A 16,441-nucleotide genomic window follows, 5' to 3' on the forward strand; every position below is an offset into this window, starting at 1 on the left:
TTCTGCGGCTCTTGGGCAAACTAAAACTTTTTCCATAGATGAAGAAATTCTTAAGTTCTGTTTGAAACAGACCAAGACATAATGTGAAGATTAGTTGATGCATTCATCTGATACCTGGAGAAGTAGGTAAATGACCTGGGTATAGGAGTGGACAACAGTATTTCTGTCCACCTAGATTATAGTTCACGTGTACTCAAGAATAGTTTAAACTGTGTTTCCATCTGCATTGTTTCATCCTGTCAGTTCAGTTACCCTTCTCTGAAACACTTTAAACAAATCTCTTGCTTATTGATTTTATTTGCCAAATGTACTCAATCTTGTTCCGTATTGTAGCCAGCTCTGGACTTTCTGTGACTATGAAATACTACCTTTGGATCAGAATTATTCACCAAGATCCCAATTTCCATCTTGGAAAAGCCAAACCTAAACCAAATCTAGCACACTAGACAGGAAGCAGAGCTTGAACACAATATATGTTTTTCAGAATCTATTGGCAGTTTGAAACAATAACTTTGTCTAAAATTCCCCTTCATGCTTACCTAGAACTAAGTCTCCAATTTAAAAGTAAGGGCATATAGAGATTTGAAAGCATGGAAATAAAAGACTAATGAAGAAAATGTAACCTTTATTTAGCCTTGGTAGAAGACAAAAGTAGCCTCAAATTTTCTAGTGTTTGCATCATCTTGTCATGACTTTATGGATTATATAAATTATTTTAGGCCTCTTTTTTTGCAGAGTTTATGTGAATTCTCTCAGTTGAGGCTGAATTAGAATAGAGCACATCTAGAAGAGCACTGGGGAGACATGTAGTCTCTGGTATCTACATGAATTTTCATCTCAGATACTATTGCATTGGAGAACACTTAATCTCCAGCTCTTCTCCATAGTTTGCCCTTTCAACAGCTTCATGAGTGGCCCTCCTCCTCCTTCCAAAAAATACTGGTGGAATTTTAACCTTATCTCTTGAAATAATGTAAAAACCTATTTGGAGGGCAACAGATTCATTGGTTCTGAGGACCTCATATAAGGCAATCACATTCATTGTGAGTTTTGATGCAGTTCACTCTCTGCTATACTACTCCTGGAGAGGTTATATAAACACTTTATCTATTGATATTTCTTCTAGTTTTGTTTTGTTTCAAGTATAGTCTACACAGATAAGTATTAAAAAGTCCTGTCTGTGAATTGCCAGTTTATGTTGTACTTTTCTGTGTGCCAGGAGTAAAAGATATTCCTTCTGATGAATAACTAAAGCAATAGCTACACTTTCTGCCTTACCAAGATAACCAGAAAGCACAGCACAAAATTAAAAACACTTTGTCTTCATTTCAGTTTTGCATTTTTTAGAATAGTGCTATAAATTATTGTATATCTATGCAAATTGTTGTCTTCTGCAGTATCCTCAACTGTTAGGTGTGTTTTTCTGTCCTTTTTTTTTGTCCAAGTAAGTTTCCCAATTATGCATCAATCATTATAGAACTATTATAAGTCTCTGAAGGAATGGTGGTGACTGAGAGAAACTGGGAATAAACAGAGAGATACTAATGAAAAAATGAAAGGAGCTCATGACAAAACCTTGTAAAGTGGAACAGACATTGCATAGAAGGTAGAAAGTCATGGATACTGGCATGCAGTAATAGACTTTTTGGACATGCTTCTACTCTTATGTGTATCTCTATTATTAGAGTGTGACTTTGGGAGGTCAGTGTAATAGGAGAAATCATATGGAATGTTTGACTTCAGTAGTGGAGTTGGGTCTTGGGAGCACAGATCCATACCCTAATTTGTTCCGTTCATCTTTGCATATCTCTTTGGAAGTATATCAATGCAGTCTTAACTGGATTCAGCTACTGACTTTGCAGGCACACTGTGTCATGTTAGGGAGATCATAATGAAATTACCTTTTTAAAACTGTATGTTATTTTATTAACAGTACTTTATTGTTATTTTAAATAAAACAAGAATTTATACAGTGTATACTTTGTGTTACTTGATTGGTAAGAGAATTTGGAGTATAATGTGTAACACAGTCCTAAAGAACTGGTTGGAGACTTGCACTGGCCTGTGCTGGCAGTCTTGCTGTATTTAAATTCCTATTATGTGTCCTTTTGTGCAAGAGTGAATCAGGCTTCTGCTTTTTTCTAAAGTTGCTCTAAAATGCATTAGTGTACTTAGTAGTTATTTGAAAGATAATTCTGTAAACTTTGTTTTATCGTGGTTTAATGTTTGCTTATATAAAACCAATTTTATTTATAACATACAGATAATAAAGTTATTTTTTAGCTGAGTCTCAGAAAATAGCTTAATTTGTTAGCAAAGTAGTTTGGTGGCTCATGTAGAAGACCAGAAGTCACCACAGGTTTTCTAGGTCTTCACATGAAAGATATTTATTATGGTGCTGTCTGAAATTGTGAACTTGTGATGGTAACAGTGAAGGTGTGCAGGTGACTTTGGGCAAGCTTATCACAGTTGTACCACGTGTGTAAAAAATCAGCAGATGTGACTGCTTGCTCCTGGATTCCCACAGCTCAGAGCCTGTCCCATTCATGCAAACTTAATTTCTAACACTGACTTTTGCAGCCAAACCAGATAAATATTCTAGACTTCCCTGGTTTTGACCTGTAATTCTCTTCTGAATGCAGTGATTTCGTAGAGAATTATTTAACTGTAGTTACATCAGTGATGTAGGGTGCAGGGCAGTCCTGTATATGGTTGTATGTGTGCAAAAGAAAGGCAGACTGTACTGTTGGGGGTGACTAGGCTGAGACTCTATTGTCATCAAGCAAATTTTTGTGTAGCAATATCCTTTATCTCTAAGCAGATTAATACTGGAGATGACTTTGAAGGTAGACCAGGTAACTATTACTCTTTACATATTTCGTTATTGGTTTATTTCCTGATCTCTACTGGGACAGGATGCTCTTCATCCTATGACCCAGCACAGTTTTTCTTATGTTTTAGCAGGTAATCTGCAGCTTTGTCTTCATTACAAAGATATGATGGCTGATGCACTGACTCCCAGAAAGAACTCAAGAGTGGCCACAAAGCTCAAATGCTTAAGCTTTCAGTGTTTGAGGATAAAAGTCTACATGATAATTGGGTTTGTTTTGTTGGAAAAGCAGTCTCTTGAATGTGTCCAGAAAGATAGACAGATGTTAATTTGAAGCTTAAAAACAAACAAACAAACAAACCAAACACTACATTATGTTTGTTTGCTTATTAGTTTGTGCTAATAAGTGGCTAATCATTTTCACAGAAAAAATTCAAAGTAGACTACTCTGCTGAACCATGGAAGGGGCTGGGGTTCAGCATTCTAAAATAATACATACAAACTGTCTTTTTTTGGAATTCAGACTTGGAGTCCACTGGGAATGCAGAATAGTGTTTGAGGGGAAGATGTTCCTATTAAAATGTAAATTTGTTAAAACAGTTGTTGTTATGACACTGTAATTAATTCTTGGATTAGATTGAATGAATGCTCTGTAGGGAGAGGGTACACGTTTGCAAATGTCCATCCTATAAGGAATAATTAGGAGGCCTTTTTGCATACAAAAAACTGCTAAGACCTACTTTGGCTGCTGGTATATCAAAACATTGATGTGGCTCATCTGTTACTTATCTTTGTCTAATGCTGCTGAATAACATTCTTCTCTAAATGTTTTCTATGTATTGTGCAGAAGACATAAATTTCAGATGAAAAGGGGAAATGGAACAAAAATATTAATTTATTTGTTTTCCTTAGGTATCTCAGTCTTTCTCAGGTGAAAACCTTTTATTAGATTGATTTCTCACATTACTGTATGTATCTCTGTGCATGCTAAAACCTTCTGAAGACCATTGAGGAAAGCTGTTGCTACTACATGTGATGCTAATTCAGAAATGCTGTGGAAACAGAAATGGCTACTCAGGATCATTTGAAACATGTGTTTACATTTTCTTCAACCTCTGTGCAGCCTCTTGTTCCTCAGTTTTTCCCAAGTTTCAAGCAAGCAGTAGTCTCCTGGTGACAGCATTCCTCACCAAGAACAGTTCAGAGTTAAACTATAATACTTTGTGATAGCTTATCTTCAACTTTGAAATGTATAGTAAGATAAACTTTTAACTACAGGTTACAAGGGCACAGAAGCAATGTCAGAATGCACTTAAGGTTGTTGACTTTTGACTGGCATAGTGCTCTCAAGAATAAAAACATTTGATCATTATGGTTTCCTTTCTGTCTATTTAATGGGCTACTTACAGATCTGTGTTTGTTCTTTTTCCCAGATATTAGGATTAAAGAAGAGGATCCTGATCCAGAAGAGTGGCAGCTCAGTGGTGATTCTACACTGAATACTAATGATCTAACACATTTGAGAGTACAGGTTGTAGATGAGGAAGGGGACCAACCACATCAGGAGGGGAAAAGACTGCGACGAGTGGCATGTACATGTCCCAACTGCAAAGAAGGTGGTGGAAGGTATGTAAAGTTCAGTGTCACATCACACATTTAATGATGAAAAATGAATAATGGGCAAGAAAAAATGAGCTTTTGTTAACAGCAGTTATCTGCAGTGAGAGGAAATTACAGGCTTATGCAAAGGAGACTATGCAATAAAGGACTACCACTTCCATTTTGGGGTTTGCAGATGAAAAAGCAGATTATTCCATCCTTTCTGAGTTACTCCTGTGAGATTAGTTGAAAAAATCTGGAGTTAGATGTCACCTAGTACAAGTAAGGGGGATAGAATATTGCCCTAAAAATATGAAAATGAAATATTTTGGAATATGCACATCTGTAATTAGCTTTCTATCATATGTCAAGAACTTGATTAAATCCTGTGTTCCTGCATTTCCTCGGTGATTGAGCAGTTTTCCACAGTTTAATTGCTTTGGAGTGTTACAAAAATACAGTTTTCCTGGTTTTCTTATTCACTGGGTTCCTAGGAAAAACAAGGTTTGTATAGTATAGCAAGGTTTGTATAATATTTCTAAATAAAAAATTTTGAACTGTTTTCAGTCAAAATTAGTGAGACTTGAATAACAAAGAGGTACTAAGTTCCAATTCATTAAACTTCAGTGTTGCATTGGAACCTATGCTTTATTATTGTGCATCTCATTAAAATATTACTATTTTTTTGTTCTGAAGATTTTATTTTACTTCCAAACACTTATTTTGAATGCCTTGATTATGGATATGAAAGAGATAGGGTAATAAGCTGCCTTTTACGAGTGAAAATATTTAGTTGTGTTTGTGCTTGAGAGAATTGTGCAGGGGCTTCTTTCCAATATGCTAAAATTTGTCCATTTTGATAACAGTTTCTTCACTGAAATGGAGATCTTTATTTATTTGGGAACTATAATGTAAATTACTAAAATGTCTTTGAAGAGCCTCTCAGTGTCCAGTGGCGCTAAGAGTTCTAATAGCACTGGCTGAGTTATTTCTCCTGTCAAGTCTCTTGTCAGTTCCTGCTGCACATTCTAAATACCTGCCTTGCAAGCACAGGGAGGTGATATCTCAGGTAGCCATGCTGAGTAAACATTAAGTGTGTTGAAGAGAAAAAGACTCTGATACATTTACATCACCAGCAAAGGTGGTGATAATATCTGTGGGTTATGCAGCATCTTTGTCCATCAGATTCCTCTTGTTAAATTTCTATGTGTAGTTCACTGCAACATGGCACAGACATTTCTAAGTTGTTGGTGAACTCTGGCTCTGCTGTGAAAATCTGCCCAAAGTACACCCTTGGTTGAGATTTGTTTCATTTCAGGAGAAACTCTGGGAATGTGATTTGCACTGCATGTGCTCTTAGGAAACAGAGATTCCAGGTGTTTAATCTTCCTCATGCTCTATTCCAAACTACAGTGGTTTAATTTATAAATCTATACTGTAAAATCCTCTTCCTTCTGAGTGGAGTTGCTATAAAATGAAATTTGAAAGTTTCAGGCTGTGAGAGAATCTTTTTGAGAGATGGTTTGGGAAGTCTGGAGAAGGGTGTAGTCTGTCTGAAAACTCAGATATGTGATTTTTGGGAAAGAGTTGAGGTAAGAGCTACGACAGAGTTAAGATAGATGAGAATCTGAAATCCCCTGTAAAGGAAGGCCTGGACACATCAAACATACAAAGTAATGAGGAAAAGTAGGACAAGAAGTCAGGATGTGAGAAGAATTAGAACTAGAAGAGAAACAGGATAATGAAGGAGACAATGGTGGGGAAACAGAAAAGAGTGAAAGTGCTTACAGTTGCTAGAGCAACTTTCCCACCAGAATGCAGAATTCCTTCAGAGTTTGGGAGAAAGGAATAAGCCCACTTGAAAAAATATTTGAGTGTTAATATTCCATAGCTGCTAGAGTTACCTGTTTATCCCTAGTGCTGGAATTCTGAGTTTTGATTAGTCTTTCAACTCTGCTCGTGATTTGCAGAGTTTCAGATGGTAAAACATTTGCTTTTGTAAATTCTTTCAGATAGCATTCGTAATTCTTAAAGTGTTGTTAAAGTTGTAAAATTTAAAATCGGGCAAATGCTTAGTTAAGATATCTTGGGCAACTTTAACTTAATTTCTTGTGCATATACATTATCACTTTGTTTCAAATTACTTGATTGCATACTATTATTTTCAAATGGCATTGGTGCCATTTGATGGATGGGATGGCTGACAGAGAATGAATCAGGGCTGTGTAATGATTATCACCTGCTTCACTTATTGCAGCAACTGGGAGGTGTTTAGGGAACAAGACACAGGACTGCAGCAACAGGGCTCTGAAATTTTGGAGGTGTAGATCTATATACCCCACTTTTCCACTGCAGAAGTACTGAGTTCATTGCTGTGAGGAACTTGATTGAGCGGACTATGAACATGTAGAGTACTCTGAGAAAATATGCTTCTACTACATTAACCTTGACGCCTCAAGCTGGTGGATGTTTGACAATTTTGGCCTTTATCTCTTTCTGCCTCATAGCTGGAGATACAAAGTGATTGCACTAGTTGAGGTTCACCATACCAAAATGTTAAGATGATAAGATAAAGCCATTAATGTTTTCTTAGAGACTGTGAGTGTTGTCAGTACCTATGATGAGAAATAAAAAAGCCCTGGAGAAATGAATTCTTTTGTATTTAGCATAGTACAGAAATAACATGTAACTATTAAAACAAGAAAAGTGTGGAATCACACTTTAAATCAGTGTGGAAAAGCTGAATAATGTTTCACTCAATTAATACTATCGCTCCTATGCACTGCATGGAGAAGGAAAAGGAAAATGGCTTCACATATGCAGACTTCATCATAATTTCATTTATCATATAGTGCTTGTTTTGGTGTTTCTTGCTGCTTGCTCTGGATTCAGAGGCCAGTTGAGAAGTTCTTTCTGGTTTTTGTTGTTGGCTTTTGGAATTGAACTACATTGCAGTCTTCAAATTTGTACCAGTTTTGTGAAGTGGAAAGCCACTATCATCTTTGCCTTACTTGGTGGGAAGGAAAGTAGGAAGGGAAGAAGATGATGTATTAGATTTGTAAATTTATATCTTTTAGCCCCAAGCTTATATAATAAATGGGGAATAAGCAAGTGGACAGAGACACACTTGCCTCAAAGGATGATTCTGTTTCCAAATAGAATGTGTTAGGCTTCTAGTTAAGGTGTCTGAAGTTAAGTTGTAAGTTTAGTCTCCTCACAGTAGCACCTAACAATTACGTCTGGAATTGCATTGAGATATAGCTACTACTGTCTGATATATAGAGGAGCTGTCCTGAGTACCACTGCAGCTCTGTAACTCTAAAAACCACATTCTTCAAATAATTAATGAGTGTGTGTTGTAACTTTGAAATACTTAATGTTATTGCTGGAAATACTCTGAATATAAAGTCCAGTTTCTCAGTGGATGAAGGTGTTTCCTGCTGAAACTCTGGCAGTCTGCCTGGTTATTGAGAAATGTCATATCCAGTCTTCATAAAGCTAAAATGTACTATGGAAATACTTTAATATTATTAGTTTTTAAACTCCACTCAAGGAGTAGGCTGGATTCACATACATCTATTCAGTGATGGTAGCTATTGGCCAGCAAGAAAGGCCTCTCAGCATCATGTGTTAGGGCATAGTGCCAGACTGTCACAGCTGCAAAGTGTCCAGATAGAATTTGGCTTGTATCCTGTTAGTTTAGAGCACACATGAAGCAAACATGCAGGTGCCCATATGAAGTTGTATAGAATAAATACACTTAGTTGCTAATTCACAGTAGTCTTGTGAGTTTCATTCTGTGGACTCTTAACTTCCCCTCACTTGGAACTTCAGAGTGTGCTAAGGAATTCTGTCAGCAGTTAGGTGAGGTGCTTACAATTGTGTCTTCTGTAACGGCTATGCACAGCAATGACCATGAGTTGAACCTTGGTTTCCGTCAGTCTAGACTTGAGGTGCAATGAAGCCATTTCAAATGATTGACCTAGAAATATTAATATTATTCTGAGGGAATTTTGATGTCAAAATTGAATTTTGATGAAAAATTGATTCCATCCAATTTTTGTACTATATCATGCCAAGTTACAAAATATTTGTACTAATTTCTGTAGAGGGGAAGACATTAGGGTTTGTTTGGAGAAGACGTGAGGATAAAGTCCTTAGATGATTCTCCTGCTGCAACAGGATCAAAAGCCTTCTGGACTCTGCTTCTGCTTCTATTGAATTTGTTCTGAAATCAAACCTTGTATTTGTCATGACAAATAATTAGTAGGTACAGGTGATGTTTTTGTCTTTTGAGATAAAATGACTAATGAAACACTATGAAGATTGCTCTATATTAAGAATTTGTAGAAACATTTCCAAGGACTTGAAGGGATTTGATCTCCTTTCTTTTCTGGACTGTCTGTAATGTTTTGGGTACATATGTGATTAGGTTGGAATCCCCTTTAGATACTGTGAGTTTCTAGAGTGAGTTCATTTTTGTGCATGTTCAGAAATGCTTGTGGCAATTGCTAGCTCCTTGAAGTATGTACACACTTTACCCTGAACCTTTGTTAGATGTAAATCAGAAGCTAAAGCACCCAGTTTAAAGAAAAAAATTGCCATGGGGAAGCAGCTGAAAATTGTATAATCAGTCATGGAGGATGGAGCACCCAAGACTGTAATTTCAGAATCCACTTACAGTGTTCTAAGTTAATGTTGCTGATGAATAAGGTGGCCTGATGCCTGGCTGCATTTTTCAATCTCCTCCCTTGTTACCAGCATTTACCATTCATATAGCTATGTTGTCAGCCAGACCTATTCCCTCAAGTGCCCCTTTCAGCAGTAGCAAACTCTTAAATTGGCTAAAATCAATCATGATGCCCTGCACTGGCCAGACTGATCTCTTTCTCTGGGTCTATCGCTTGTGATTTGATTAAAAAAAAATAAATTAGGCTGTCGTATCAGGTGCTTCCCCTGGTCACCTGCCATTTCAGTGAGACAGCATCTTAAAATAAGCATCAAGCTTAGTCTGGATTATATGATCTGTGAATTCTGTGTTCATTGTGATGGATTTCTGTTTTTTAACTGGAAAACCAAGGAATTCGTTTAAACGTCAGCAAGAACAGCTTTCACTCTTTTAGTGAAAGCATTCAGGTTAGTCTGCTTGCCTTCAAATCCCAAACTGATTCTCAGGTTTCCCCGGGATGCCAGAAGTCCCATCTGTTCTCTACTCAGTTGCCAGAATCTCCAGTGTCCATTTTGGCAGTTGCAGTACTTTGGTGTTTTTCTTTGCCAAAACTATCTTTGATATGGTAAAAGCCTGAAACTCTGAGAAGTGTAAAATAGGGACACTTCAGCATCAAAGTGGTACAAACTGCTGTAATAACTGTATTTCCAACCTCATGTACATGTATGCTTCTTAAAGATTATGCTTCTCTCACATACATTTCACACACAGCTGAATTTATCATTTTCTGTGGAGCTGGGATGGCCTTATAGAATTTATTTCCAGCTCCTTATGAAGTGTTCTGGAATTCAGTTGTATTGGAAACAAGAACATGAAGTTTCTTGGGTTGGTTTGCAGATCTGTTGTGGTATATGTAGCCCCATGTATGTATATGACCAGTATTTTGGAGGAATGTATTAGAATGAATAACTTCTCTCTCTCTCTCTCTTTTTTTTTTCTTTTTTAAACAGAGGCTCCAACTTGGGAAAAAAGAAGCAACACATTTGTCACATACCAGGATGTGGCAAAGTATATGGGAAGACCTCACATTTGAGAGCTCATCTCCGCTGGCATTCTGGAGAGCGTCCATTTGTTTGTAATTGGATGTTCTGTGGCAAAAGGTTCACTCGCAGCGATGAGCTCCAGCGACACCGAAGAACGCACACAGGTTTCCAGTCTTTGATTCTGGTGTATTTAGCTAAAGGAGTGATATGGACTGAGCTTGGATAAGTAACTTTTAAGAGGAGAACAGATCTTTGAATTGGATTGATTTTAAGGCAGTGTGATTTTTCTAAAATCAGCTAAATCTTATTTATACACTTGGGAATCTCTGGTAGGTCTGAGGAGAAGACACACGCCTCTTGATTCAGAACTGACATTTAAGCTGATGTTTAATGTAGCTTAATCAGAATACTTTGATTCAGGCTCAGAAATGCATTTCATTTGTTTGAACCAGATTATAACTCTTTTCCTATCTTAAAACTTCAGTAAGAACAAAAGAGAACTAAGTGGCCTGGGGATTAGATATCATTCCTATAATCAATGAAGAGCATGTGATGGTGCAGCATTCTACACTTTTTAGTTTCATGGTCAGACCACCGATTAGGAACTTCAGGTTCACATTTCTCCTTCTGTCTAATACAAAGAAAAGGAATTAATGTACATACTCCACCTTATCAAGGAGCACTTAGTTTAAAATCTGTTGTCTGTTTTATCTGTTTTCTTACAAACTATATTCATATTTGCATTCAACAGGGTGTTTACCTTTTAAAATCATATTGGAAAAACCTGTAGATAGATAATTTTTGTGTTTATCAGCATTTACGTTGCTTAGAAAAATGTATTTGGATGTCTGTGAAAAATATTCCATGTTGTGCTTTTGTGTAGACATTTTGGATGCTAAATCCAAGCTGGTTACAGTTTGTCTGGACGGACAGACTGATGGTTTTTAAAAATGGCGAGTTGGATGATCCAGTTCAGAGGATATGGTTAATCCTAGTGTACCTGCCTGCCAGTAAAATGTAGGGAACTGCAGGGATCTATCCTTTGACTTCTTATAAGATTTTTTTCATTGACCTGGAGGAATCAACAGAATTCTTCTGTTAACCTTCTTAGGTTTGTGGATGACCCCAAACTGGGGTGACCAGTCAATGCACTTGATGGCAAGGCTGCTATTCAGAGAGATGGAGGCTGAAGGAATGGGTTGACAGGAATCCTAGGAAATTCAGCAAGAACAGTGACAAAGTACTGCACCTGGGATGGAATTAACACTTAGGATAACGCAGGCTAAGCATGGAGAGGTTGGAAACAGCTCTTCTGAAAAGTACCTGGGAATCTTGATAGACAAGTAGAACATGGTAAAAGGCCAGCAGCAATGATACCCAGAGCTGTATCAACAGAAACAAGTACCCTGATCACAGGGATTGTTCCCTTCTTCTGTTAGTCTGCATCTAGAATATGGCATCTAGTTTTCAGAACCCACTATAAGAAAGACATTGATGACAGGATTGAGTCTTCTCTGTCCACCATTTGGTAGGTTTTGTTCTCCTAGAAGTTATTTATTGGTAATAATTTCAGTGAGACTTAGTAGCCTGAGGATATGAGATGGCTATATTCTCTAGCATGCCTGAAAGATCTCTCCAAGCTCAGTGACACACAGAAAATTAAATCAGTTCTTATATAAATTGTATGGGATTTGTATGGGTGTCAAGAAATGTAACACACAAGTTTATCATGTTCAATCACTTTCTCCCTCAGTATAATTCTTGTTAGAATTCTGACTCTAAAAAGCATTAAGTTTAATTTTAAGTGTTCTTGATTATTTTTTTTTCTTTCTTTGATAGGTGAGAAGAAATTTGTCTGTCCAGAATGTTCAAAACGCTTTATGAGAAGTGACCATCTTGCCAAACACATTAAAACACATCAGAATAAAAAAGGTATTCACTCTAGCAGTACAGTGCTGGCATCAGTAGAAGCAACATCTGATGATACTTTGATTACTGCAGGAGGAACAACACTTATCCTTGCAAATATTCAACAAGGTTCTGTTTCAGGAATAGGAACTGTTAACACATCTGGCACCAGCAATCAGGATATTCTTACCAACACTGAAATACCTTTACAGCTTGTCACAGTTTCGGGAAACGAGACAATGGAGTAAATATTACACAAGATACCTATTAATTGTGGTTATTTTTATACAGTAGTGAGAAGAATATTGTTCCTAAGTTCTTAGATATCTTTTTATTGATGTGCAAAAATTTTTGGATTGACAGTAACTTGGTTATACATGACACTGAAATGCCTTACTTTGTATGATATTCCATAGTATATTAAAATGGTAAAATTGCATGGGTTTTGTAGGTACTTTTGGAATCTAGAAGAGAAGAAATTTTACCAAGTTATATTAAAAAAAAAAAAAAAAAGAATTTAACGATGGAAATGGTAGTCTAACCAAATGCATCAATCCTGTGTGGTTTAGTGTAAAAAAAATGAGAACATGTTGGTATTTATCTATTGTAAGATAAAAGAAGTTGATGGGTGAAAAGAAATCACATTATGATAAAAGAAATTTTGTAATTTTCTTGATGACTGGAATTTTTATTATGCATAACTGACAAATCAAGTTTCCAAGCAAATGTTACATAGTGTAGGCTTTACTTAGCTCATCAACTTGTCATTTTGAAGCTAATTATTTTAATTAGGTTAACTATGTACAATATTTTAAGCATTACTCTTGTAAGATTTTGCAAACTACATTTTAACATGGAACTCTAGGGATAGTCACCTTTTAAATCCTATTGAAAAGCCATGTTTAAGATTTAATTTGCCAAAATGATGTCTTGTTAATATTCTTTCAATAACCAAGGTGGGCAATATAACCAATGTTTAAAAAGCTTAAAATGTTAAGAAAAATAAATATGTATAGGTTGAAGCATTTGGGTGGTAAGGCAGATGTTATAGTGAAGTATATCCCTTCTTTTGAACATTGGAGGACCAAAAATAAGGTGTATTGCGTCTCAGCAGTGATTTTTATCAAATCTTTTTCCAAAAAAAACATCTGTATGCCAGGGCCTTAAAAGCCATCATGTAAATTACCAGTAAAATATAACATATGCAAATACAAAAGAAAAATCACTTCCATATTGACAGTACTCCCAAACATATGGGTATAGTCATAGTGAACTAGGGGGGTTATGAGGTTTTTGTTTGTTTGTTGTTTAGTTTTTGGTTAGTCAATCTGCATTTAAATATCAGCCATCTTTCCTTTTTTGCTTCTTCCCTTAAAAATTGTATGTATCCAGTACATTTAACTGATAAACATATATGTTTTTTATTATGCTGAATTTTCTTTTTATTTTTTAATTACTGTTTATATTTTCAATTATAGAAAATGTACAAAATGAAGTTATATAGCCAGTCTGTAAGTGCTATACCATTTTCAAAAAATGTACAACAATAATTACTGCAGTTCACCTATTTACAAACATTTGGAAATCTGTTCATTTGTTATTCTTAAAACCACCTCAAATTTAAAGGCTACCTTATTGTACGTTTAAAGTGTATTATAACAGTGTGGTAGTTAATAAAACACTATTTTTTTTTCTTTTGACTTGAGTTTACTGTGCTTCTTGTTAACTAACAAGGTGTAATTTAATAATGTATCTTAAAAGCCTGAGATGTTTTATTATTTTGCAGTAGGAGGTGGGAAGCAGAAACGTGTTTTCTTTCCCTATGGACACAGAGATGGTAATTTTCCACCTCCTCGCTCACAAACCCCCATGTGTGTGTGCATGGGCACAAATGTGCTGTGTTGGTGTAGTGGGGATGTTTTGCTCTCATGTTGAGCAGGTCATGAAGAATATGTAGGCCCCATCCTATAGGCTGTGTTTAAGTCCTCTGACACATGGAGTGTTAACGAGGAGCTGTGACTAAGTGAGAACTATGAGATTAAGGAGAGTAATGGTTGTATATAATGCTCTAATGACAGTGAAAAGCTTTTATTTCTGAGGTCTAAAGTTTTGGAGTATCAAATGACAGAGGACAGACCAGGATAATTTAGGATAAACCAGGCACAGTTCAGCCTAGAAAAATGAAAACTGGAAGTCATGTAGGAAAGATTTTCTGAATTTGCAATTAGGTGGAAAAAAAATTAATGCAAATCTTTTAGAGATTCAGAGCAACAGGAATTGACAGGTACAGAGAAAAGGGAGTTAATTCAGCATCAGTTTAATTGTCTGTTTAATAAAATGAAAGGATGAAATTGGTTGGGATGAGAGCAGCAGCTTTAGGGAAGACAGTTCTGCTTAGACTTGCAGTGTTCCGTGGATGTTGTCAATATATTAACATGCTCTGAATCCGCTTCCTTTAGGCAGGTGGATGGGCTTGGTTTTCAAAAGCTGTTGTAGTGTACAGAGCATATTAATATGTTTCTAATACTTGGGTTCTGTTTCTCATCTCTTAGCCATAAGTGGCTGCATTAATGCATTATTTTATGTGGGAGGGAAGAGGGCTATTTCCTTATTCAAACTGCTTTTCACAAGTTTTATGGAATGACACTTTTACTGATGTTCATATGTGGATGAAGCTGTTTTGGTGTCAAGGGTTTTGATGCCTCATTACTGAAGATGAGACTGCTTTATTTCTCAGAGTTTTTATGTTCACTAAATCAAGTGATTACTTAGTGTTTAGGTAGCACATTTTATAAAAAGCTATGTTGTTGTTAAGCTTCAGAAGGTAGATGTTTTGGTAGAAACTAACTCTGGAAGTCTCATGGAAAGCCTGCAGGTAAAGGACCTAATGGCTCACAGCCATAGTGTTTGTGTTTTGGGATAGTATTTTCTGAAAGCTCCCTGCTCACCTCTAGGGCAAAGATTCATGAGCCCAAGATCTTTGGTGTATCTAGGATTGTTGCTACCTCATGGCCTTTTTTCTGGTCCTCTAGGCATTCATGTGATACTATGACAAAAGTGTGCATTTTGTAGAATGCTTTCCAGTTCTTCATGAGTTCTGACAATGGTTGCTTGGTGTGCTTCTTGCTTCTTACTGGTACAGTGTTACATTTTACATACTTATTTTCATGTCAGGCTTCTCGCTTGTATGGTTTCTTGGTAAGGTAGCCTTTAGATCCTTGGTTGGTTTTTATCTCTTACAGTCTTCTGTAATCACTAAATAAGAAGATCTTAAAACTGGGTCTGCAAGAGAGCATGAGTATGAGAGCATCCTGTATTACCAATTTCAGTGATTCAACTTTCAGTAAGTACAAGGCCTGTACATACACTTGCTATAATCTCAGTATTGTGTTCATTCCTGAATGAACTAATGGTTTGATCCTTGCAAGTTGCAAACTAACACTGATTCTTGCAGAAAACAAGAGCTTTTAATCATTGTTAATTACCAGGTCAAGGAGCAATAATGACTAAGGACAGTATCATCATCACTGAAAGGCTTGTGAGGAGCCAGATTTCTGGTCTGATTATGCAGATTTTCTTCTGACAAGGGACTCTGCAGAGCACTTTTTTGGGCTTTTCTGAAAAAGAAATATCAGGCCTTAGTTTTAGGCATTTTGGGCAGCTGGAATCAGGAAGATAAGCCTTGCCAATGGCTTCAGGAAAGCTCTGATATGTTCTCTCAAAGTTGTTCTGAGTGTTGGGGAATGAAGGAATGGAGTTAATAGTCACCTGTCAAGAGTGGTTCTTGCTTTCTTTAGGTAAGAGCTAATGAACAGCCGGCTGTCTTTCCTCAGATTTTTACCACTACCATTAACACCAGGTGTGTAGGGCATGTACTGTAAAAAAGGACAGAAGATGACATGGCTGACTTAACTAGACAGGAATAGAGCCATTTTTCACAACAGGAGTACTAGTGGTTGGCATCAGGTTGTTCTGTGCTCTAGTTTCTAAAAGATTGTATCAAAAGGAAGCATTTTTTACAAGCCATTTTACATATAATTCCTTCTTTCATCTTGGAACTAAGGAAAAAGAAAGCCATTTCTGACTCAAAACAGAGTGTCTGTAATTCCAGAGCTCACTTTGTCACCTTGACAATGTACAAGCCTCTATTTGGACCAGTTGGTATCCTTCTCAAGCCTTATTATTGTGGAGCTGGCAGAAAATGCTATGGAAATTACCTGCAAGGAAATAACCTTCCCTCTCCAGCTATACCTTCTCTTGTGTCAGAAGACTCAGTTACACAGATTCTGAGCTCAACATGAGATGGACACCACCAGGAAAAGGTTCCAAAGCAAGATTTAGAACTATTGGTTGCTTGAGCACTGCTTTCTTATGGCCTCCAAAAGTTCAAGT

The 16,441-nt window shown here is 36.6% G+C and overlaps 1 protein-coding gene across 2 annotated transcripts in view; it reads left to right on the top strand.

Moving 5' to 3' along the window:
• The window catches only part of SP3 (Sp3 transcription factor), a 33,429-nt gene extending 19,680 nt beyond the window's left edge, over positions 1-13,749 (top strand). For both annotated transcript variants that reach the window (XM_058028395.1, XM_058028396.1), the window contains 3 exons: positions 4,264-4,456; positions 10,109-10,305; positions 11,981-13,749. In XM_058028395.1, the coding sequence (XP_057884378.1) occupies positions 4,264-4,456; positions 10,109-10,305; positions 11,981-12,297 (707 nt within the window). In that variant the 3' untranslated portion in view covers positions 12,298-13,749. The remainder of the gene's footprint in view (positions 1-4,263; positions 4,457-10,108; positions 10,306-11,980) is intronic.
• The last annotated feature ends 2,692 nt before the right edge of the window (positions 13,750-16,441 follow it).

The sequence above is a fragment of the Melospiza georgiana genome, chromosome 7, assembly GCF_028018845.1.
Source record: "Melospiza georgiana isolate bMelGeo1 chromosome 7, bMelGeo1.pri, whole genome shotgun sequence".
In the NCBI taxonomy this organism is placed as follows: Eukaryota; Metazoa; Chordata; class Aves; order Passeriformes; family Passerellidae; genus Melospiza; species Melospiza georgiana.